This window comes from Odocoileus virginianus, chromosome 10 (assembly GCF_023699985.2).
Source record: "Odocoileus virginianus isolate 20LAN1187 ecotype Illinois chromosome 10, Ovbor_1.2, whole genome shotgun sequence".
In the NCBI taxonomy this organism is placed as follows: Eukaryota; Metazoa; Chordata; class Mammalia; order Artiodactyla; family Cervidae; genus Odocoileus; species Odocoileus virginianus.
The window spans coordinates 1,658,393-1,681,934 of NC_069683.1; the positions used below are offsets into that span (position 1 = coordinate 1,658,393).

The window sequence follows — 23,542 nt, forward strand, 5'->3', positions numbered from 1 at the left end:
ATGTAGTTGAGGACTGAATTTTCAGTTTTGATTAATATAATTTAAATAGCCACAAGTAGCTATCATATTTGACAGCACACAGCTAGAATATCATTCATAATAGTTGTTTTTAACTGTAAAAAAAATATCGATACAAAGAAACTACTGCTAATTTTGTTGTATTAAATGGTCATAGAAGAAAAATGTCTTCATTTTACACAGATGCAGTAACTAGTGGTGCGATGAAATATTTGAGATGTCTTCTAAAATACTTCTGTCAAAAGAATCAGGGGGAAGAAGCATAAAGGTAGGAAGAATGGCAAAATACTGATAACTGTTAAATCTAGGTGATAAATACTGAGGATTGATTATTATCTCTACTTTGGATATATTTGACAATTCTCATAATAAAAATTCAACGAACCTAAAAATCAAGTCCTAAAATTATTCATTTGTTAAAGTCAAAATCTATTTCTAAAATGGCAGAAGACTGGACCTAGAAATAAATGTAATTTGAACTTTACAAATTAGATAGGAAGAGTAGAGAGTCTAATGTGCAATAAACTGGCAGTTAAAAAAATGTCATTCACATGTTTTTAATTCGGGGAAATTTCTATCAAACGTTAACCGCTGAGTACAGTATAATGACTCTCCTCTATGGCCCTTACCCAAATTCAGAGTTTACCTGTCTGGGATCTTTCCCAAGATGCCAAACAGCATCTCTGAGCAGTATAAAGTTTTCTCCTTTTTTTTTCTTTTTTGAAAATAAACCTAATACAAATGAAGACTCTTATGTTACAAAGAATATCCAAACAGATACTGAAGCCACAGCATAATACAAATTCTGTTATCTTTAGAGAGACTAGATATCATCTTCTCATCTCATTCATTTTTTTAAAAGCTTGGTATTATCATTTATTATATTTTTAATGTCCCAATTAACAACTAACACAAGAACACTGCTCATCATCCTAGCTCTAAATGAAAAGTCCATAAATCACTGTTAGATGTTGAAACACTATGCAATGAACTTTCTGAAAGCCTACAGGAATGGTTCAGTGTTTTCTTTACCAAGATCACCGCAAAAGGAAAACTCAGGATTTCGGGCTTGTACAATTGAAGCCTTCTCTAAAGAGCCACAGAATCCAGAATTTTTCCCACTTCGGACTATTACTGCCTCTTCATTCTCACTATCATGACCATCACTTTCTCCTTACAAAAAGAAAGTGTGAAGCAAAGGCTTACTACCATTTTACTTTCTGCAAGAAAACAAACCCCAAATGGAATTCCATATACTGGAAAACAGTGCAGTATTTGTTTCATTTGTAACCCATCTGAACCTGTAGGTTTACCACTAAGAATACTGTTTTAGCCTATATTCCTATATTCCTTATGGTGAGGAAAGAAGAGCTTTTCTCAACAGCTAACTGAGAAATTTTTTAAAAAATAAGTATTAAATTTTGAAATGCATCAGATAATCAAAGAACTTCGTATCACACAGTAGGAAGAAGATAAGTCTTCTGCATTTAAAGTAATCTTATTTTAACAGTTATAGTGTTACCCTATTAGTAGAGAATGGATGTTTTAACTTCTAAACCAGAATAAGCTGGAGTGTGTGTGTGTATACACAGATACCTGTATATACCCATACATAGATAGTTATACATTTTTAAGTTAGATGAGGGTATAAACATCTGCATTTGAAGCATAAGAAACTTAACTCTGGAATTTATTGGCTAAAATACAGCAAATAAAGAGCCTAATTCTTAGTACTAATATATAACCTTTCTTCAGATTTGGTTTATCTTTCCTTACTATTAGCTTTTAAGCTTTTAATTTAAAATGATTATAGATTTAACTTAATGCCTTTTGCTTGAACACATTCACTGAAAAATTCTTTTTATTCTCCTTCACAAAGAGTTCCTATTCTTTTCATTAATTTCTGAGTATGTTAATGCAAACAGAAAAACTGTTATAAGATTAGGAAAGTTTATAAAAACAGTAATTGTCATTAACTGTAAAGCTCATTCCACAAATCATAAATTATCAGCTAAAGATGAAGAAGCATATTCAAGGAGGTTAAGTGACTTGCCCAAGTTCACTTAGTAAGCAGTAAAAAGCAATGCTTTTTTCTATTTTGCCTTGTAAGAGGAAGAGATTACAATCAACCCAAGTCTATTTACTGACACTTGAAGCTACTGTACAAGTCACTTTGCTGTTTCCTTGATCAAGAGAAACAAAAGTAGGTTAAACAGTTGATTACTGGGAATTTATTGGGAGAAATGTTATTTGGAAACAGAGCTCAATGAAGGTCAGAAGGCACTTGACCAGGGTTCAATGATCAGACATTTCAAAACCTGAAATGTCTTAAAGGGTAAAGTTTCTCAATTTTTAAAATTTATCGCTCTGAAAAATCTGTAAACCGTGCATACATCTGACAAACCTCCACTATTCAATGCATCTTCCCCCTTTACTGAAATCCATGTCTACTTTTCTTTATAAATCCTGGCTCAGCACACTACCAGACCCAATTATTTGCTTAATCAAGGTTTACTGAGCTGAAATGCTTTAGGAGGTTCTTCAATTTCTAGAGTATGTAGTAAATTGAAAACGTGTAACAAAAAAATTATTAAAGTGACAATTTATCAAACAATCTAATCAAAAGTGCATAATTTAAAACATACAGTTAAGAAATAGTTCTGAGGCTAAAAGAACACTACAATCTTTTATGATACTGGATGTGAGAGAGAGGGACTTTTAGGAATTAAGACTTTTCTTTCCTCCCGACAAGGAACACTGGGGAGAAAGACTTAAAGGATTTAATTAAATCATTCTTATCCAAGTTCAACTGCTATAACATTTACATTGTGGAAATAAAGACTCAATACTTTTTTGACAGAAGTTAGGGAACATAATAAACCATGAGAGCTGGTAAAACTAACACTTAAGAGATTTTCTCTAAGTAAAACTGATCAATCACTGGGACGGAAACGTGCTAAGGAGATATAGCTATATATAACTTTCAAATGAATAGGTGAAAATGGAAGGAAATTTTAAAAAATTAAGTTATTAACCTTCCTGTGTATGGTTACAGAAAAAATTAAAAATCCAATTCGGCAGAATTTACATGAAAAACCCCACTACACAGTAGTTATCCCTCTACTGTGTACAGCACATAACTACACTACTGTACACTATATACACTATGTATTATATACTATACTCTATACTACTACGTAACTATATGTCGTGGATAGAGGTATATAATAGGTAGCATATCACTGCTCAAAACAAAAACTTTCAATATTTTCTACGTATCATGCTTTGTATGAAGTGCTCCACTTAAGTCTCAGAAACTCATCTCATTGAGCTTAACATTATCTTCTACAGATAATAAAACTGAGGCACAAGCTGTAACTCGTCCAAGGAATTTATATCCAACTGAGGCCAATGACCTACCTTTTCAAATTTATGACAGTAAATACTGTTTAAATTTTTTGTCTGACATTCATTTACAGCAATTATTAATCGAATCCTAACTGCAGCTCAATCATTTATAAGTACAGATTTTTGTTGTCCACAGAAATTTAATTTACACAATTCTCTAAGTTATGTTAATTGGTGAAAGTCGCTCAACTGTCCGACTCTTTGCGACTCCACGGAGAAACCCCCAGGCCAGAATACGGGAGTGGGTAGCCTTTCCCGTCTCCAGGGGATCTTCCTAACCCACGGATCGAATCCAGGTCTCCCGCATTGCGGGCGGATTCTTTACCAGCTGAAAGGAAAGTGAAGTCGCTCAGTCGTGTCCGACTCTTTGCAACCCCATGGACTGTAGCCCACCAGGCTCCTCTGTCCATGGGATTTCCCAGGCAAGAATACCGGAGTGGGTTGCCATTTCCTTCTCCACTTTACCAGCGGAGACACATGTTAATCAAATAACATCCAATAATTTGAAAGCACATCTAAAACACAATATACCTTCGAATGTTCTTTCTTTCTGAGAGTGTTCCAAGACATGTATGCCAAGGTCACAGACTTCACTCTTAATTTTGGAATAGGTGTGTTTCAAATTTTAAATTGACCAAGCCTGTGTAAGCCAAATATTGTCAGGATCTCTATTGGGGAGGTAGGGTGACGGCGGCGGCCACGGGCATTTAAAACTGATTTCTCCCCGCACCTTCAATTTTTCCTGCTTTTACTAAGCTTTTTTTTTTTTTCACTTGAAAATCAAAAAGACACAAAACTCTTCAACGAATTCCTTGGCTAACGCGCTTCATTTCTACAATTCACAAACACGTGTAGGCACAGAAACATTTTAATGAACTTAAAAAATATAGAGATTCTTGGTCATCTTGGTTCCTCTATGACCTCTCGGGGATAAAAGAATTCCTTTCATATTATTCAAAATTTTAAGGACGAAGTCCCTATATTAAAACATATCCAAAACACACACTTGTGTGTGCCTCAGTTTTATTATCTATAGGAGATAATGTTAAGCTCAATGAGATGAGTTTGTGAGACTTAAGTGCAGCACTTATACAAAGCATGATACATAGGAATAAAGAAAGTTCTTGTTTTTGACACTCGTCAAAAAAAAAAAAAATACCGCATTTCAGAGCCTACACTTAAAATTGGCAAGCCACGTTTTTATCCTACTAATGTTCTTTTTCAAAAAACGAGTGAAAAATAATGTGAAAATTTAGTACGTTTGAAAAAAAAAAAAAAAAACCCGAACAAACTGCATAACGATCCTAGTACAACTGAGGTTGATCACGAGGGAAGGATGGGGGAACGACCTCATCCTACGCGCTGAGATCGAAGCCCTCGCCGCCGGTTTCCCAACGGGGACGCGCCGTAACAGCGGAGGCCGCCGCGCGGGGGAAGGGGCCGGCGGACGGAGGGCGCGCGGACAGCCTGGGACAGCGGGGCCGGGCGATAGACGCGCGCCACGCGGGGGCCGCTGAGGCGGGAGGGAGGAGGAGGCAGGCAGGCGGGGGAGCGCCGAGCCGGCCGGCAGGGGGCAGAGCGGCGGCGCGTCACGTGGGGCGGCCGCTACGGGAGCCGCGAGGGCTGCGCGCGGGCGGAGGGGGGTCGCTCCCACCGCCGCGGAGACGGCGTTACTCACAGCAGGCGCGGGCTCCTCTTGCCCTGGGCCGGGGACGGCGGCTTCGCGGCCTGGGCCGGCTGCCCTGGGGCGTCGGCGGGCCTGGCGCTGGGGCTGCTCCTCCGCCGGCGCGGGTACTCGGCCTTCCTCCGGCGGGACACGGCGGCGGCGGCGGCCGCCGCGGCGCGGCCCCGGTCCCGGCCTCCCCTCAGCACGCGGCTGCTGGGGGGCCCCGCGGGCGCCGCCGCCGCCGCCGCCTCTGGGGGCTGTGGCTGGGGCTCCGCCGCCGCCGGCCCCCCTCCCTGGTCCTGCCGCTCCGGGGGTCGCGGCTCTTCCGTCTCCCCCGGCATCGGGACGCGTCCGCCCCCCCACCCCCTGGTCCCGGCGGCGGAGGCGGCGGCGGCGGCGGCCGCGGCGCTGCTCCCCCCGCCCCCCGGAGCGGCCGGCTCACTCACTCTGCGCGCCTCTCTCCCCCCTCCCCTCCGCCCGGCTCCGAGGGCGCCCCCCCCGCCCCCTGCCACTCAAGGGCCGGTACCGCTGGCGGCGCGCGCGCGCGCCCGCCACAGGCGCGCAGCGGGCCAATCAGTGGGAAGGAGCGGCTCCTTGGCCCCGCCCCTCGCGGGCTTTCACGTCGCGGCGTCCTGGGCTTCCGCCCACCCCCACCCCGGCCTTCCACCAATCAGGAAACGGCTCCAAGGGAGCGCGCGAGGTTTCCTTCCCCGCGCACCCGTTCTCACCGTTAAACGGCTGCGTCTCGCGACAATCCCAAAGTGACCTTTTTTTTCCCCCCACCTCCGGAGCTCAACTCGCGCCCGGGGCAGTGGGAGGGGCAGGCCTCGGGAGGGGGCGGGTAGGAAACGCTCCTCCTTCCCCGCCTCGCGCGCACCCTGGGCTGGCTGCGCGCGCACCTGCCGCCCTAAGGAGCCGCTAAAGCCACAAGGGCTTTCTATCCTTCTCCCTTAAGCAGCGGAGGGAGCCTCGGCGTCCTTCCGCCTCCACCCCGGCCCCACTTTCCTGTCTGTGGCCTTTCTGTCCCCTCGCCGCGAGGTCTTGCGGGGAAGAAGGGGGGAAATTTTTTTTTTTTGAGCTGTCGCTTCTCCTTTAAGAAAAAAAGCCCCGTCGGCCGCCGGATGAAAGTCTCTGAAAAAATGGCGGCGGTGGAACAGAGGCGGGGTCGTGAGGTCAAGGAAGACCCGCCTTCTGGCGCATGCGCGTAGTCGGCTCGCCTCGAGGCATCCTGGGAAGTGAAGTTCCGCTTCCCCCTGAGCCTTCGGAAGACAGATGGGAACCCCGAGGCGGAGAGGATGCTGGGAGGCTTTTACTGTTGCGCGCTGGGAGAGGTAGTCGACTGTCCTGTCAGTTCGAATTAGCTCTTCCGGGAGGCGGCGTTTCCGGGTTGGGCCTGGGCGCCCGCCCGCATCCGGGTACGCCTACCGAGCCAGTCGCTGGTTGGAGTCGCCTAGCGGAGTTTCCCGTCACTTTTCGCTTGGTGTTGGCGAACCATGTCAGGGTGCCACGCAGTAGCCCTCACCTCTGGTTAGACTGCGCCGCCGCGGGGACCGGCTAGCGTTCACATACATCTCCTGCATTATCCCGTCTTCTCTGCGCGTCTGGAGGTCAGGGGTTGACTTTGGTGCCGTCGGCTCTTAGTGGGTTTGGCACAATTCCTGCCTCTCATCTGATGCTTAATAAAAGTTTGTGGAAAGACTTGTGGAATTGCTTTTTTCCCCCTGGATATCAGGGCTGAGGACTGGCACCGCTGCTTAGGCTTGGCCGCGCCCCCTGGGTTGGAAGGAAGGGTGGTGAAGCACTGTTAGCGTGACTTTGTGACCTCCCCAGATAACTGAAGGCTCCACACCACCACCATCACCAGCACCACCTCCCGCCACTCCCCACCCCGAAACCATCTGCTTCTGTGGTTTTAAAATGTCGGTGCTACACAGGAAGCACGGTCAGAACAGCAGCTTTGTCAGAATTTCTTTTTCCACCAGCGTGTGCAACTGAATGACTCTAGTGCATCTAACGGGAGTTTACGTTTGCTTATCTCCAAGTCGCCTTTGGTGATGGCTCTGAGCTTTTTGCATTGCTTACCCGCCCCCCCCCCCCTTTTTTTTCCTTTCCTCTATTATAATTAAAGAGCGATCTGCAGGAATGCTTCTCAGTTCCGGAAACGAAAGCACCCAGGGTTTAGTCTCCAAAGTGAGTGGATGGAAACAAGCTCGCAGAATCCAATTCTGCATTTCACATGAATCATTTAGTTAAAGTGCAGATGGAGCCCAATATTTTGCAAGCCAAGTGCTGAAGAGCCTTTTTCCTTCCAGTGTTTTGGCTTAGTTACCACTTCAGATTGGGCAAATGTTCATCTTCTCTGTGGAGTGTTTTGCACTTTGATGGGGCTAAAGGCATTTCAGTTGTAAAAACTGGCATAGTATGGGTGGGGGTTTTTCAAAGCTGTGTTTGCTGTGAGCAGACTTTTGGAATGACGCTGACATCCAATGGCTGCAAAAAGTAATGCAGAGGTAGGATCTCCTTTACGTTAAAAAAGAAAAAAAGTTTAAAAGTCACAAAGGAATGAAGAATGAGTGATTCCTTTCAGTTAACCTTTAAAAAAAACACTGGGTTGTAGAGGAAAGAATACAGGCTTTGACATTAAGTCTGTATTATATGTATTATAGTAAGTAGCAAAGCTACCTACTAATTCTGTTAACTTTAGCAAATTTCTATTTCACTACTGGTAAAAATGGGAATAATATCTATTTCACAAGACCATAGTTTTAGTTCTTTATGTACTGCCACCTTATAGCAGACCTTTTGAAATTGCTTTATTTTAATCGAGGTGAATAAAATCCCAGGAGCCAAAAAACCGAAAAGTTGACCCCAGGGTCACTTTTGAGAGAAATGAAGGCCATGTAACTAGACAGCAAGTGTGCATGATGGAAACATCTGCCGTTAGAGTCTGGTGTCAAATCTTCCAGTTTCATTCTTCATGACACCTCTGTATGATTGCATTTTAAACCACTGAAATAAACCTGGCCCGAGAATCCAGCTGTAAGCCTGGTCCAGAGAATCCTGTTCTGGCTTTAATAGCTTAATGATCTATTTAGAAAAGCAAGTAAGCATAATTTCTGGATAATTGGGTAAATAAAGACAGCAAAATGAGTTGAGTGCTAGTTAACTCTGATGGAAATTTTATGAAGGAGATAATGCTTCCATGGTCTCACAGAAAAAAAAAATCTGAATCTTTCACGCAGTCACAGCAGGCTACCCTACCCACTCTGGGGAAAAAAACACAAATGCAAATCTGCCATTCCCATGAATTCAAGATAAATCCAGGTGCATAGTAGGTTCTCAAATTTTTCAAAGTTAATTTTGCTTCTTTATTACCTTGGCCAGTGCACAACCAGAACTCAAATCCAACAACCCATCTTTCTGTGTCTCATTTTTTAAAACTCTGACTTAAAAAAAAGAAGAAAAAACTCATCAAAAGAGAGGAAGTGCTAAGCAAATACAGGAACCAAAAAGGGTTATAGAGGCTGCTTCACACTGGCTCATTCAGTTCCTTTGCGGTCCTCTTCTCAGCATATGCCAACGCAGTGCTCTGCGACCTGTGTGTGGTACCAGGGCATCTTGGGTGTGAGACAATGGAAGAATTGGGTGAGTGAGGAGCTCCTTGGAGGAGCAACTCAGAAGGGATTGAAGACTTGGCTGTCATCTCCATGTGTGGTGGGGTGTACTTCTAGCCAGATGGAGTATAGTGTTGGAAGATTTTATTTTCACTGCTTTCCTGACCTCAGGCCAACCAAGAATGAAGCATGAGGAACTAGGTTATTTTGGGGAACTACGGGTTCGCTGTTTTTAGAGGCACAATAGGCAAAGAATTTGGTACTAACCACAGAGTAAACTCTGCACAAATACTTTTGAACTGAATTGTGCTTGAAATTGTGATTTTGTGAGGAGCGTTTTTGCTCCTTGGGGGGCTGTGAGGAGATCATAAGGGGGTCAGAGTTGGTAAGTTCAGAGATGTGATTTGGGGAGGAAAAGAAATAGGGGGGATTGGTTAAAGGGTGTTACGAGGAGAAGAAATGGACTAGAAGTATGAGAATGAGGGATCCGCAAAGGGTGGAGAAAGGCCAGAGTGTTTCATTTGTTCCATCGCCGAGTATTAAATCAAGAAGACACAGCACTGTCACTCCAGTGCTTTCATTGCTAAGCTTTTTACTGAGAGCAGCTCTGAAGGAACAGATAACCATGGCCTGCACATATGATACGTCCTTCCACTCCAAAGCAACTGAAACCAGCGCTGAAGCTGTGGGCCACATTGCTTAGAGAAAGCCCTGATTTCAAACCTTGGGCGTGCCGTTCTTGGGCCTCATATCCTTTGCCAATTTTTGTTGCCATCGTGCTTATGAACACTGAGTCACTAAACTTTACCCAGTGTTCAAGCTGTATAATTCCGTGGTGTCTTGGGTGGTTGTGTGTCAAAAGTGCAAGTGGCAGGAACAAAAAAAAATCTCGCTATATTGTCTTTTTTTTAAAACGTGTTTTGAGAGCTAGAGGAGGAGAGGAAGGAAGAAAGGCAAGTTACCGAAGGGAAGAGGTGTTCATGGAGAGGAAAAGGGTGTTTAATATTCAAATGTGAACTGCTTTGGAAGTAAAGTCTATTTTAATATGTGGACTATAATATATTTTGAATGTGGGGTAGAATCCCAATTCTTATCTTGTGTGAGGGTTGGCGAGATTCACGTTTTTGGCTGAGTTCCACCTGAATCCAGCTCTGCTTTTTTAGGGATACATCATGGCTTTCATGGAGAAGAAAATGGGAACCCACTCCAGGATTCTTGCCTGGAGAATCCCATGGACAGAGGAGCCTGGCAGGCTATGGTCCATGGGGTCACGAGAGTCAGACATGATGGAGCGACTAAAGAGAGAGAGAGAGATGGCTTTCATGTAGTCATTGGAAAGGGAACTAATCCTTATTCAGTGACTTAAGCTGAAACTATACATTTTTATATGTTAATCATTTTAGTGTTCCAAACAACCCTCGGAAATAGGTATTATCCACTTCTTTTTTTTTCAAATAAGGAATCAAAAAAACAAAATAACTTGTTCAGCGTCCCTCATAGGAACACCTGACTAAATGACTAAACCAAAACCTGATTAAATGACAAGGTGTTCTCCTTTTAGAAGTCTGTTGGCCCTGGTGTTCCAGCCAATAGGACAACCCAGATAATTAAAAGATTAAAACAAATAGATTGGCACAGTTTTACATTTCCTCAGCAGGATGAATGGCGGAGAAATTTGGTCCAGAAATACAGAAACTACCAAGTGGCCTGGAAGGTAACATCCATTCATGTGTGTTATCCAGGTGGCCGAACCTCATCAGGCTGTTAATAACTGCACCTCAGTCACTTTCAGATTGTCGTCAGCTCAATATCCACCTGAAAGACTCAGGGTGGCTCTGTCTTCTGCAATGTGGGGAAATAGTGGGGAGGACAAGTCAGCCCAGTGGGCCAGTATTTCCTCTTGGCAGTACTGCCTCCAAGGTGGGTAGTTTATGTCCACTCAGGAAGTCTCACCCAAACCCTCATTATGGGAGGATGCTACATAAGGGGGAACCAGGAGCAAACTGTGGCTCTGAATGAACTCATTACAATCCAGTGAGACCCTCAAGAGACCTCCCTTAATTCTTTTCCTGTGAATGTTGACATTGTTTGATTTCCTCAGACAAAGGGCTATAAAAATGGATGGTAGAGTTTTCAGTCTTAATACCCCAAACCCTGCACCAGTAATCCCATATTTGTCATACTGAAATTCAGTTCAGTTCAGCTCAGTTCAGTTGCTCAGTCGTGTCCGACTCTCTGTGACCCCATTGACTGCAGCACGCCAGGCCTTCCTGAGTTTACTCAAACTCATGTCCATTGAGTCGGTGATGTCATCCAACCATCTCATCCTCTGAAATTAGTCATCTTCAGATTACAGAATCTGACCAAAAGGGAAGATAATCTCAGAGTGCTGGTGATATGTATATGCATAGGAAACAGGAAGAGAAAGGCCTGTTAACTCATGACCCAGAAAGGAGTTTTAGAAACTCTGGTTAGCTGGTGCTGGTAAGGGTAACCTTCTACCTTTAGTGATATGGTTTGCTTCTCTTGTAGAGGGTCTTCCCTCTCCCCTCATCTTTATTGTAAATGCCTTTTTATTTTGAATCCAAGAGGAACCATGACTTCTGTTTGGAGCAAAGCTTAGGAAAAAGGAAAGAAAGAAATTGTATCTTAATAGAGGGCTACAGAATAAAGATATGGAACACAGAAATTTGGCATTCGGTCTGAAAGAAAAAGTTTTATTTTCTAATTCTACCCTTTTATTATAGAGAATTTTAAAATTTCCAAGAGGAAAAAAAAATGCTTAAAGAAATCTGATGTACCCCTGAGTCACCTTAAACAGTTAACAACTCTTGGTCAATCTTATTTCATTGGTACATCCACCCATTCTTTCTAGTCCTAGATTATTTTAAGGCAATTTCAGGCATTGTATGATTTCATCTATATATATATATATATATATATATATATATATATACATATATAATTATACAAGTAACCATATCATCATATCCATAAAATTTTTAATCATAATTCCTTAATGTCATGAAATACCATTATCACACCTAAAATACTAACAGAAACTACAATATTATCTATGGTGTTGGAGAAGACTCTTGAGAGTCCCTTGGACTGCAAGGAGATCCAACCAGTCCATCCTAAAGGAGATCAGCCCTGGGTGTTCATTGGAAGGACTGATGCTGAAGCTGAAACTCCAATACTTTGGCCACCTCATGTGAAGAGTTGACTCATTGGAAAAGACCCTGATGCTGGGAGGGATTGGGGGCAGGAGGAGAAGGGGATGACAGAGGATGAGATGGCTGGATGGCATCACGGACTTGATGGGCATGAGTTTGAGTAAGCTCCAGGAGTTGGTGATGGAGAGGGAGGCCTGGCGTGCTGCTATTCATGGGGTCGCAAAGAGTCGGGCATGACTGAGCGACTGAACTGAACTGACTGACTGACAATATTATCAAATATCCTTGTCAAACCTGGACTACATTAACCGTGCTTACTACTTATTGAATTTTCAATCACTGTTCACTATTTCTAATTCTTTCTTTTTTGATGGTTCTTGCATGTTTATTTAAAGTTCATTCACTGAATCAGTTATAAATCTCTTGAATCTTTTTAACCTCTTGGTCCCCCTCTGTCTCTTCTTTTCCACTAAAGCTTATTTGTTGAAGGATCATTAGACCTGAAGAGTTTAGCTCAGTTTGTTTATCTCCAAAATGGTCCATACAATTCAATGTATTTGTGAGATGGATGCTTGAAAAAGAGCTGTAGAAGATTTCATTTGTAAAAAATGATCAGATCTTTTCTTACGCCATTAAGAAATACCCATCCCCCAACATCAGAAATTTAAATTCATTTTTTAATGACTTGTAAAGTTCATTTTCCTCATCTGAAGACTTTAGAGCTAGGCAGAGCCTTAGGAATAATATAATCCAGTGTTTCGTAAAGTTTAAAACACTACAGTCTCTGGTAAGAAATTCACAGGAGTTTCACCCCTGGGTGTGAATCTGCAATTTAAAAAATACTCTTATGATAGAATTGCTTCATTAATGTGGATGAGAAAACAGTCTCAGAGAAGCACGTGTCCTGCAAAGATGACCCAGAGAATCTGCATGGGAAAGAGGTCTGGCATTTCTGGCCTGCAGGCGTCAGGAATCAGATAGTTCAGGATCAGCCGGATTCTGCGTTCAGTAGACGGAGTGTTTAGTCGCTCCGTTGCGTCTGACCCTTTGCAACCCTGTGCACTCTCGCCCACCAGACTCCTCTGTCCATGGGATTCTCCAGGCGAGAATCCTGGCCCGGGTTGCCATTTCCCACTCCAGGGGATCTCCCCGATTCAGGGACTGAAGCTACATATCCTGCATCTCCTGCATTGGAGACATCAGCTGGCACCCAGTAGCAGGGTGACCTTAAATAAGATATTTTTCTCTTTCTTAATCTACAAAATAAGGACAATACTTTCACTTGACTCAAAGTATTAGGATGACTAATATATAAATATATAACTATTATATATCATTTATTGTATTAATATTATATTTAATTTATATTTATAAATAATATAAATAAATATATTTCCTATGTTAATTTTATTAATTATCAATATTAATTTCCTGAAAACAGAAAGTTGATGGTGAAATACTCATACAAGAAAGTCCGTTGGTTTCTCCTAAGAAAACTACAAGAGAAACAGATTTCAACTGTTTGGACTGTAGCATCTTGTTCAATTTTGCAGTATATTTCCAATCAATCCATTTTTCTCCCCATACTCCCCACAATACCTTGAGAATTTTGTTACATGCTGGGGATATAAGGAAAAAAAAATATTAGGATTAAGAATCAATTTTACTATACTGGTTGGTATGTTTGGGAAAACTGTAAAATAATTGCTCATATTTTTCTGATAGGAAAATATGTAGCATTTATGCCAAGAGTCTATTATACAGAGCAAAGTAAGTCAGAAAGAGAAAGATAGACGTCAAATATTAACACACATATACGGAAAGATGGTACTGATGAGCCTGTTTGCAGGGCAGCAGGAGACGCAGACACAGAACATAGTGTGGACACAGAGGGGGGTGGGGACACTGGGAAAAGCTGAGTGGCATTGAAACGTATACATTACCATAGGTAAAATCAGATGGCCAGTGTATGACACAGGGAGCTCAAACCCACCGCTCTGTGACAACCTAGCGGGGTGGGATGGGGAGGGAGGTGGGAAGGAGCTTCAAGACGGGGGACATACGTATACTATGGCTGATTCATGTTACTATATGGCAGAAACCAACACAGTATTGTAAAGCGATTATCCTCCAATTAAAAATAAATAATTTAAAATATATTTTAACATTTATCTTTTAAATTATTTATTTGCTTATTTCCTTGGCTGTGCCAAGTCTTAGTTGCGGCACGTGGAATCTTTGATCTTCAATGCGGCCTGTGGGATCTAGTTCCCTGACCAGGGGTTGAAACCAGGCCCCCTGCATCGGGAGTGCAGAGTCCTAGCCACTGGGCCCCCAGGGACATCCCCATTTACATTTCTCTAATTGGAGATCTTCGTGGGTGATCCACTCTCAATGATAAAAATGAATACGGGGCAATACAGAAAGTCAAACTATAGAGTGAGACTGTGCGATTGAACGCAGCTGTGGGAAATAAGAAATAGGCCACAGTATACAGAGGGCATTAAACATCTCCTGGTAAAATAGACCGCATTCTTGAAGTCAAATAAGGAGTAAGGGAGGATGTTTGAATTTAGACTTAACTGTTAACCTAAGAGAAGAGGGAGATGAATGCAGCACAACGGGGATACTCAAGAGGATAATTATTCTAGAAGAGGCACATAGTGCATATCATGATTCCCTTGTATCTTTTGATATAGATGCCTTGTTGGAGGAACTGGAACATTCTACCTTCCAGGAAAGTGATGACTACTCCAAGGCAGCTTCTTCTCCCTTGGATCAGCATTCCAGAAAGGAGAGTAACCTTGCTGAGACTTCAAAGGTCCCTTCCATTCCTGATGACACGAATCCCTTTCCGGTAACTTTTCATTTATTGAAGTACCTTGGGTATACATATTTGAGTGCATTTCTGAAAAGTAATTGTATCTCAAATAAAATTATGCAAAGGGAGAATCACATATCCAAGAGAGAGAAAAAAATTCCTCCTTAAAAATTAAATCTTTTTAAAAAAATGATAAAGGTGGTTGTTTTTAGAAAGAGGAGGAGCACTGAGAAAAGCATCATAGAAGAATAAATCTTTGGAAACTTTTTTTTCTTATGAGGGCCTGGAGCTGGCAGAATATTCTGTAATTCATTTGGGATATTCTGATATCACCACCTGGGTATCAGACATGCATGTTGCAGTTTGATTGGAATGTCACTCAATAAGGCCAGAGATCACCTGGGCAAGGCCAAGTGACAGTTTACCTAAATCTTCTCAGGATGACTTTTTTTAGGGTCATCACTTTCCAGCTCTTATTTTCTGCTGAATATATTAGGAAATTCAATTATTAGTATGTCCAGAGGTGAGGAAACTCTAGGGAACCAACACAAGAAAACTACACTCAGGAAAGATTAGGAATTAACCTCCCCCTCCCGAAATCCAATTTATCAACTTGTGGTTAGAATTTAAACTGTCAAGTAGAACAGATACGAATAACATTTGCTGATATATGTATTCCTTTACTGTGGATAAGTCTACATACATCTACTTTATAATTAGAAGCTTACTTGGTGAGAATGGATTAGCATAGGAGGAATTAAGATGATGCTCTTCATATCTGGTGTTTCTGAACAATGATTTGTTTTCTTTTTGGCCACACTGTTCTGCATGTGGGATCTTAGTTCCCCGACCAGGGATCGAACCTGTGTGTCCCTCATTGGGAGCGCAGAATCTTTACCGCTGCACCACAAGGAAGTCCCTGAACTGTGGTATTCTGACTCATCCTTGTACGCTATATGAAATCACCAGTAGCACACATCTGAAGTCTGAGCCTGTGGGAAGGCTTCCTCGTGAACTGTTCTTCCTTCCAGCTGCACTTGTTCAATTTTCAGGACACACATTTCTCTTTACTAGGGAGCCACTGTCTTTGTTCCAGCTCTGAGGTATGGCCATAGACTCCTAACTGATCCCCTAACCTGACTCCCTGCAATTTATCCTCCAACTTGCAGTCGGGATAATCCTGTAAAACTTGAATCAGATCACCTCACTCTTCTACTCAGAACCCGGAGATGAATTCTCATCTCATTTGTAGTAAAAAGCCACAGTCTTTATACTGACCTTATTTATGGGCTGATCATATGTCTTGGTTCACTTGGAAGAACCTGGGTTTTTGCTTATTTTCTTGACATCCTACTATTGACTTTACCTTTTACCCCAGATTTTCCATTGTGTGAAATTTTTAAAATTAGTATCAGCTTTAAAGTAAACCAGCATGGATTATAAACCTTCACTTGGTTCTTCTGGCTTCTCTCACAGTCTCATGTGATAGTACATGAAACATGTTCGGTGAACAGAGTTCTTACTTTATTCTTGCTGTTGTTCAGTCACTCAGTTGTGTCTGACTCTTTTGCACACCAGGCTTCCCTGTCCTTCACTATCTCCCGGAGCTTGCTCAAACTCATGTCCGTTGAGTCGGTGATGCCATCCAACCATCTCATCCTCTGTCGTCCCCTTCTCCTCCTGGCTTCAATCTTTCCCAGGATCAGGGTCTTTGCCAGTGAGTTCACTCTTCGCATCAGGTGGCCAAAGAATTGGAGCTTTAGCATCAGCATCAGTCCCTCCAATGAACACCCAGGACTGATCTCCTTTAGGATGGACTAGTTGGATCTCCTTGCAGTCCAAGGGACTCTCAAGAGTCTTCTCCAACACCACAGTTCAAAAGCATCAATTCTTCTGCACTCAGCTTTCTTTATGGTCCAACTCTCGCATCTGTACATGACTATGGGAAAAACCATAACTTTGACTATATGGACCTTTATCAGCAAAATGATGCCTCTGCTTTTTAATACACTGTTTAGGTTTGTCATAGCTTTTCTTCCAAGGAGCAAGGGTTTCTTAATTTCATGGCTGAAATCACCATACACAGTGATTTTGGAGCCCAAGAAAACAAAATCTGTCACTGTTTCCACTTTTTTCCCATCTATTTGCCATGAAATGATGGGACTGGATGACATGATCTTCGTTTTTTGGATGTTCAGTTTTAATTATAGCTGGATCTAATAGATGTGATTTAGTCGCTAAGGCATGATTGACTCTTGGCGACCCCATGGACTATAGCCCGCCAGGCTCCTTTGTCCATGGGATTCTCCAGGCAGGAATCCTGGAGTGGGTTGCCATCTCCTCCTCCAGGGGATCTTTGCCACCCAGGGATCGAGCCTCGGTCTCCTGCATTGTAGGTGAATTCTTTGCCAACTGAACTACGAGGGAAGTCTAGGATCTAAGAGATGACTAATGACAGTTACTAGTCTCTCATTTCCTGATGCTGTTAAGACAAAATCTAACTGGCAGCACCCTTTGAAGGGTGATTCTCAGGGTGCTGGCTGTCATAGCTAGAGCTGAAGCCCCACAGTCAGTGGCAGCTGACTCCTCTGGTTTTGAGTGGTGGCAAGAAAAATGATGAGGTATTTTTTCCCCTGCTGGCCACTTGTCATAGCACCGCCAGTGCCCTGCTGTGGTCGTGAGATGGCCTGTGAAATGCAGAGAGTCTCCTCGGGGCCAGAGAGAAATACGGGAAACTGTGGCTTAAAGTCACACACATCTTGCTTAAGAAATCGAGGCTGAGCGCTCTTGCCATAGGGTACAGTGTGATCGAAATGTTCTTGTTAAAGCAGTTTTGTCACTGATTGTATATTAAAGATGTTAGTTTTATTATTTGATAATGCTTTTAAATTGTGTAATGAACACTTCCAGCAGCATTTGGCTCAAGTCCAAACTGAAACCAAAACTACGCGTTTAACTGTCTCCAAAAGTTGATGTCTGGGGCTCCTATGGTGGTCTAGTGGTTAAACGTCTGCCCCCTAAGTGGGATCTGTTTATGCTAATAGTGACTTTCGGAGTAGATCTTGATGCTTCTTTATAATATTTGTGTCTTCTGGTTTTCGAACTGACAATGATATTTCTAGTCCCCCCCCCCATGTTGGATGGTAAATATTAACAAAGTTGAACAAATACTTTGTGCAGAATACACACCCATCATCATCTCTTCTTTTTAAAAAATCTTTATTATTTATTTACTGGTTGTGCTGGGTCTTCATTGCTGTATGTTGGTTTTTCTCTAGTTTCGGCGAGCTTTCTCTCGTCAAGGAACATGGGCTGTAGGGAGTGCAGGCTTCAAGAGTTGGGGCAACTGGGCTCAGTATTTGTGGTGAACAGGCTTAGCTGCCCTGAGACATGTGGGGTCTCCCCAGACCAAGGATTGAACCCATGTTCCCTGCTTGGCAGACAGGGAACCTTAACCACTGGATCACCAGGGGAGTCCCGATCATCAGCTTTCTTGTGACAATGAAATGTGTAGTTTTGGTTTTGAAAAGTTAATACTTAAGAAGAATGTGCCAGATGACAATTCAATATGTGAAGCTGCAGGAAGTGTGATTACACACCATTGTGATACACACCATCCATACAGATCAAATGACTCTCCTCAATTAATTTTGCTCATTTTCAATTCTAAGTTTTCTTGGGCTTGTAACTAAAGTGAACTAGTGATAATTAATTGACTCCTTTTGCAAGCCACCAGATAATGTCAAATTAAATCAGTTAGAGGCCTCAATTAGAAACTTTAGTTCCAAATTGGTTTAATTGTTAAAGCTCATTCAAAGGACCACAGAAAAGTACTCAGAAATTTATTCTTCTGTCTAAAATGAAACATCTGATATTGCTAATGCCCTCATAAATTTAGTTGAAAAGTTCAACAATGGAGACCAATGTTGTTTGAGGGGGTGATAATACTAATACAAATTTTGATGGAGCACAGCCTAATGGTAAAATCAATGTTTGTTTGTTTGTTTTTTTCATACTTAAAAGCCTGTGGAGCAGATAGGTAGTTGGAACCGGTCGTGATGTTCACAAAATTCATGACTGCATCCGAATAAGCTTCGGTATTCTACCAATCAGAATAGAAACTGCGGTTGTTAAAATTTAAAGTCTTTATATATTTACACACAATCAGCGGAGAAGGAAATGGCAACCCAGTATTCTTGCCTTAGAAATCCCAAGGACAGAAGAGCCTAGGGAGCTACAGTCCGTGGGGTCACAAAGAGTCAGACATGCCTGAGCGACTTACACGTGCACACACACACAGTCAGGTGTGTGTGTGTGTGTGTGTGTGTGTGTATAGCTCAACTCAAAAACTTCTGTGACAGAAGCTGTTGTTGAATCTAAAAATATATATTAGCATGGCTGTATATATTTTCTCTATTCATTGCCTGCCATCAACTGGGTTTTAAAGAAATGTCTGAGCCTTTGAAAAGTCACTTTGTAAAACAACCTCAGTGTAGGCCAGGTTATGTGCAAAATCAGTTGGAAATATTTAATCAGATTATTTAATGAATGTAGCATGAAAATTCAGCTTTTGAAGTTTTCTTAACAAGTTGCAATTATGTGCAACAAAGTTTGCAAAAAGGAAGTAGCTCAGATTTCTCCTTACAAAAACCTGGGAGGAAATGAACCAATCAGTAGATGAGCGCTCAGATATTTAATGACCTCACTGGAAAATCGTGTTTTGGAAACATTTGAACTTTGATGGGCCTCCTGATTTTACTTGAATAAATTTATATTCCCATCAGAATGGGATGAAATTATGAAGGCCTATGATTTTGCAGTATCTACATGTGATGAAATGTTAGAAGGCATCATTTAAGAGCTCTGTCTTGTAAAAATACCAAAGAAAGTTGCACCGAATGGAGGAAGAAATACCGCACGTGTGAAAAATTGAAGCTAAAATATTTACACATTTTAACATAAAAAATAGGATTGAGAATATCTTCCATTCAGCATAATCTGCTCCAAACTTAGAGGTTCATCAGCATCTAGACAGGGAGTATCTTCTCAATTAAAATTATTATGGGCTATGGAGAAACAGTGTCAACAATTTCAGATATATTAACCATAAAACACAGCTTCACAGAAGACTGCAATTTAATAAAAAGTGTAAAAATTGATAAGATCATGTTGAAAAAAGGCATTTTTTCAGAAAAATTTTAGCATTACCATGTTAAAGACAACAATGGCTAAGTAGCCAATTAAGATATGCATATATATATATATATATATCAAGACTATTTAGTTCTGCCATTTTAAAATGCTCAAGTAATCAATATAAAAAGTTTAAAAAATTTTTTGCTTTCATGTTCATAGCTATATGTCATTTTGAAATGTTCTAGAAATTTTTATTTTGAGTAGAATTAGTTGTTAGGTCCACCAATATGATAAAATAAAAATATTGGCCGATAAATACACATTTAAAAAATTAAGGTAATATTAGTTATTTTTAGCACTCTCTTTCATTCCCAAAGGCTTCCCCTGTGGCTCAGCTGGTAAAGAATCTGGCTGCAATGTGGGAGACCTGGGTTTGATCCCTGGGTTGGGAAGATCCCCTGGAGATGGGAACGGCTACCCACTCCAGTATTCTGGCCTGGAGAATCCCATGGGGTGTATAGTCCATGGGGTCACAAAGAGTCAGACACGACTGAGTGACTTGCACCTCACGTCATTCTCAAAGGTGTCCCAGTCTGAATAATGACTTATGTGGTCACCGTCCTGCATGAACTGGGCCCTGACTCTTTGAATACTGAATTATGTGGTCACGTCCTGCATGAATTGGGCCCTAACTCTATTCTTGTCTCACTGGTGCTGTCTACTGAGGTCACGCTGGTCTCTGCTTGTTCCATAGATGCTCCAAGAAGCTCTCTATCTGGACCGAATTACACTTGATATCTGCACACTGTCCTCACTCCCTTTAAGTCCTTGCCCAAGTGCTCCTTCCTCAACCAATATATTGATGAATGTCATCCCTCCCCCATCTCTTATCTCCTTGGTTGCTGTTTAGTCTCTAAGGAGTGTCTGACTCTTTTGCAACCCCATGGACTATAGCCCCCACCAGGCTCCTCTGTCTATGGAATTCTCCAGGCAAGAATACTGGAGTGGGTTGCCATTTCCTTCTCCAGGGGAACTTCCTGACCCAGGGATCAAACCTGCATGTCCTGCATCGGCAGCTGATTCTTTAGCAGTGAACCACCAGGGAAGCCCCTTTCTTATCTCCTACCCATCATTAATGTTTATTATTTTTTACATATTAGTTTGTTTATTATCTGTCTCTCACCACCATGATGTAAGTCTCAGGAACAATTTCTATTCTTTTGTTTCATTTTTTGACTCCTGCATCCCCTAGCCCTCACACCTGACAGGCACTCAATAAATATTTGCTCATGAAATAAACTATGGGTCAGCTACCCTATACAGTCACTGCTTATCTCTTCTGGTGTGTTAAATTGAACCGCATTATACTCTTCCCATCCTGTCTAGTTCGAGGTGCTTCGCCAAGACTCATGTTTTGTGGTTCTTTTCTGAGAATGGTGCCATCTCTGTGTCAGTGCTTTGAGGGCAGTGGGGGGGGGTGGTGTCCCTGTATTTGATCACAAGCCAGCAACTGTGCTAAGCATTTGGCCTGTCTCTATGGGATGGCTGCTGCTCCTCTGCCTTGTGAAAGATTTGACATATGCTAGTGATCAGGCCCCTTTAGAAGCTCCAAACAAACATCTTCAAACTCTGGCTGTGGGTAAGTACTAGTATTCTTGTTAAATTTATTTTGTATTCAAAAATTTTATTGAAGTACAGTTGATCTACAATGTTGTGTTAACCCCTGATGTACAGCAAAGGGATTCAGTTATCATATACACACATGAATATATATATATATATATATATATATATATATGTATTATCTATTTCTTTTTCATATTCTTCTCCATTATGGTTTTTCACAGGATATTGAATACAGCTCCCTGTACTTTACAGTAGGACTTTGTTGTTTATCCAACATTCAAATAATGAGAAATTCATTCTTTATTCTTCTCTGTCGCTTGCGTGTCTTAGGTGCAGCTTGTGTATACTACCGAGATCCAGGAACCCAATGTCTACAGGTATTTTTTTTCAATTAAATATTTAAACATTAGGGTTACTAGAGAATTGTTACCAACCTCTGTCTGGCCCACCATTTGCTTTGCAAGCGTTTGTTACTAGCATCCCTACTTCCCTCCCCGCTCCGTGGCCTGTGAGCAGTGGTGGGATTCCGCCAGCTGCCATGCGGCGGTCTCTCACGGAGCCTGGCTTCTAGACGGGTCGTCCAGCCACCCAGGCGGGCGGGCGCTGTTGTTTCCTTTACCCCCTGAAAATATGTGAACAGCCCGAGTCACCACGGGTGCTTCGGCCCAGCTATTCCAGATACCGAGCTTCAGTTCACAAAAGAGACAACACCTAAAGAAATGTCAGCAAGATGCTGACAAACTCTGAGCTAGGATCAGGGCTGAACTAAGACAGTGGGTCTCCATGGCAGACTGATGAATACATGTTGCTTTCGTTCAGTCGCTAAGTCGTGTCCGACTCTGCAACCCCGTGGACGGCAGCACGCCAGGCTCCTCTGTCCTTTACTGTCTCCCGGAGTTTGCTCAAATTCGTGTCCGTGAGTCGGCGATGCTATCTAACCATCTCACCCTCTGTCACCCCCTTCTCCTTTTGCCTTCAGTCTTTCCCAGCATCAGGGTCTTTTCCAATGATCCGGCTCCTCGCATCAGGTGGCCAAAGTATTGGAGCTTCAGCTTCAGCAGTAATCCTTCCAATGAATATTCTGGGTTACTCAGCATTTATTTAGCGGTGGAGGGATTTCCTTTTAATAAAAGTTACATATTGCTGCAGATTCTACTTTACTAAATGATCTCTTCCGGCCAAGGGAGAGTTTGACGATCTAAAAAAATTAAAAGGCCACTGTTTCTGTTCTCTCTTCAGTTATAGCTTGAAATTAAAAAAAAAATCAGCATTCTGGGAAACAAATCAAACGGTTTAAAATGTAGATGCTAAAACTTCACGCTTGGTGAAGAGAAACTGCACATCTTAACTTGCTTTCAGAATTGCAACCAGTAACGCACACGTGGCACAAAAATACAAGAAGGGCCTGGGCTCTCTTTTGAAGCCTTGGCCTGACTTCCCGTCTGAGGGGGCTGTCTGTTCTGGTGAGAGTGAAGGCAACTTACTAATATGTGTGGCCAGCTTGCTCCAGTCCTAGGAAGCTGCCTGCTGGGCGTGCCCCTTAGGCCTTGCATCTCTCTCCTTTGTAAAAAGAAAAAAAAAGAAAACACAGCAAAACAGTAAGTAAGCGGTACACTGTAGGTTCTCAGTTCATCTTTAATTCTTGTTTACATTGAGGAAACCCAGACTTGAATGGAAACGCTAGTAAACACAGGGACGCGTAGCATGAGACCCAGCCCAGCCAGCCACCACTTGGCCGCGTCTGGCCTCGGGCCGCTGATGGAGCGCGTGCTAACTTCCGGCGCCTTTCCCCCGGAGTGCAGACCCCGACAGACCCCGTCTCCCTCTTCTGTGACCCGGGAGAGCTGGCCGCTGCAGGCTGGGTTTTACCCGCTCCAGCGGCCGTAGGGTCGGTCGGCTCCCACCGGCTGCAGACGACGGAAGGCGCTGTGGGGAGACGGCCGGGCGGGTGGGGGTACCGGGGGGAGGGCTGCAAGGCCAGGATGTCAGGGCGTGTGCTCGCCCGGTCTCTGTCTCCGCCGCGTCTCTGACAGCAGTTGTATGTCCTTTTATGGCTTCTGATTCCCTCCTCTGCCTG

General features: G+C 42.7%; 2 protein-coding genes across 5 annotated transcripts in view; one reads left to right on the top strand and one right to left on the bottom strand.

Annotated features, from left to right (window-relative positions):
* The window catches only part of ZFP91 (ZFP91 zinc finger protein, atypical E3 ubiquitin ligase), a 32,846-nt gene extending 27,398 nt beyond the window's left edge, over nt 1-5,448 (bottom strand). For 2 of the 3 annotated variants that reach the window (XM_070472908.1, XM_070472907.1), the window contains exon 1: nt 5,105-5,448. In XM_070472908.1, the coding sequence (XP_070329009.1) occupies nt 5,105-5,433 (329 nt within the window). In that variant the 5' untranslated portion in view covers nt 5,434-5,448. Of the gene's footprint in view, nt 1-4,775; nt 4,796-5,104 lie in introns of those variants that run through there. The other variant, XM_020894620.2, reaches the window with a different exon arrangement.
* A 3,178-nt stretch (nt 5,449-8,626) lies between these two features.
* LPXN (leupaxin) overlaps nt 8,627-23,542 on the top strand; it is a 38,358-nt gene continuing 23,442 nt past the window's right edge. Inside the window, exons 1-3 of one of the 2 annotated variants that reach the window (XM_020894619.2) lie at nt 8,629-8,737; nt 14,582-14,739; nt 21,796-21,842. In XM_020894619.2, the coding sequence (XP_020750278.2) occupies nt 8,725-8,737; nt 14,582-14,739; nt 21,796-21,842 (218 nt within the window). In that variant the 5' untranslated portion in view covers nt 8,629-8,724. Of the gene's footprint in view, nt 8,738-14,581; nt 14,740-21,795; nt 21,843-23,542 lie in introns of both variants that reach the window. The other variant, XM_070472909.1, reaches the window with a different exon arrangement.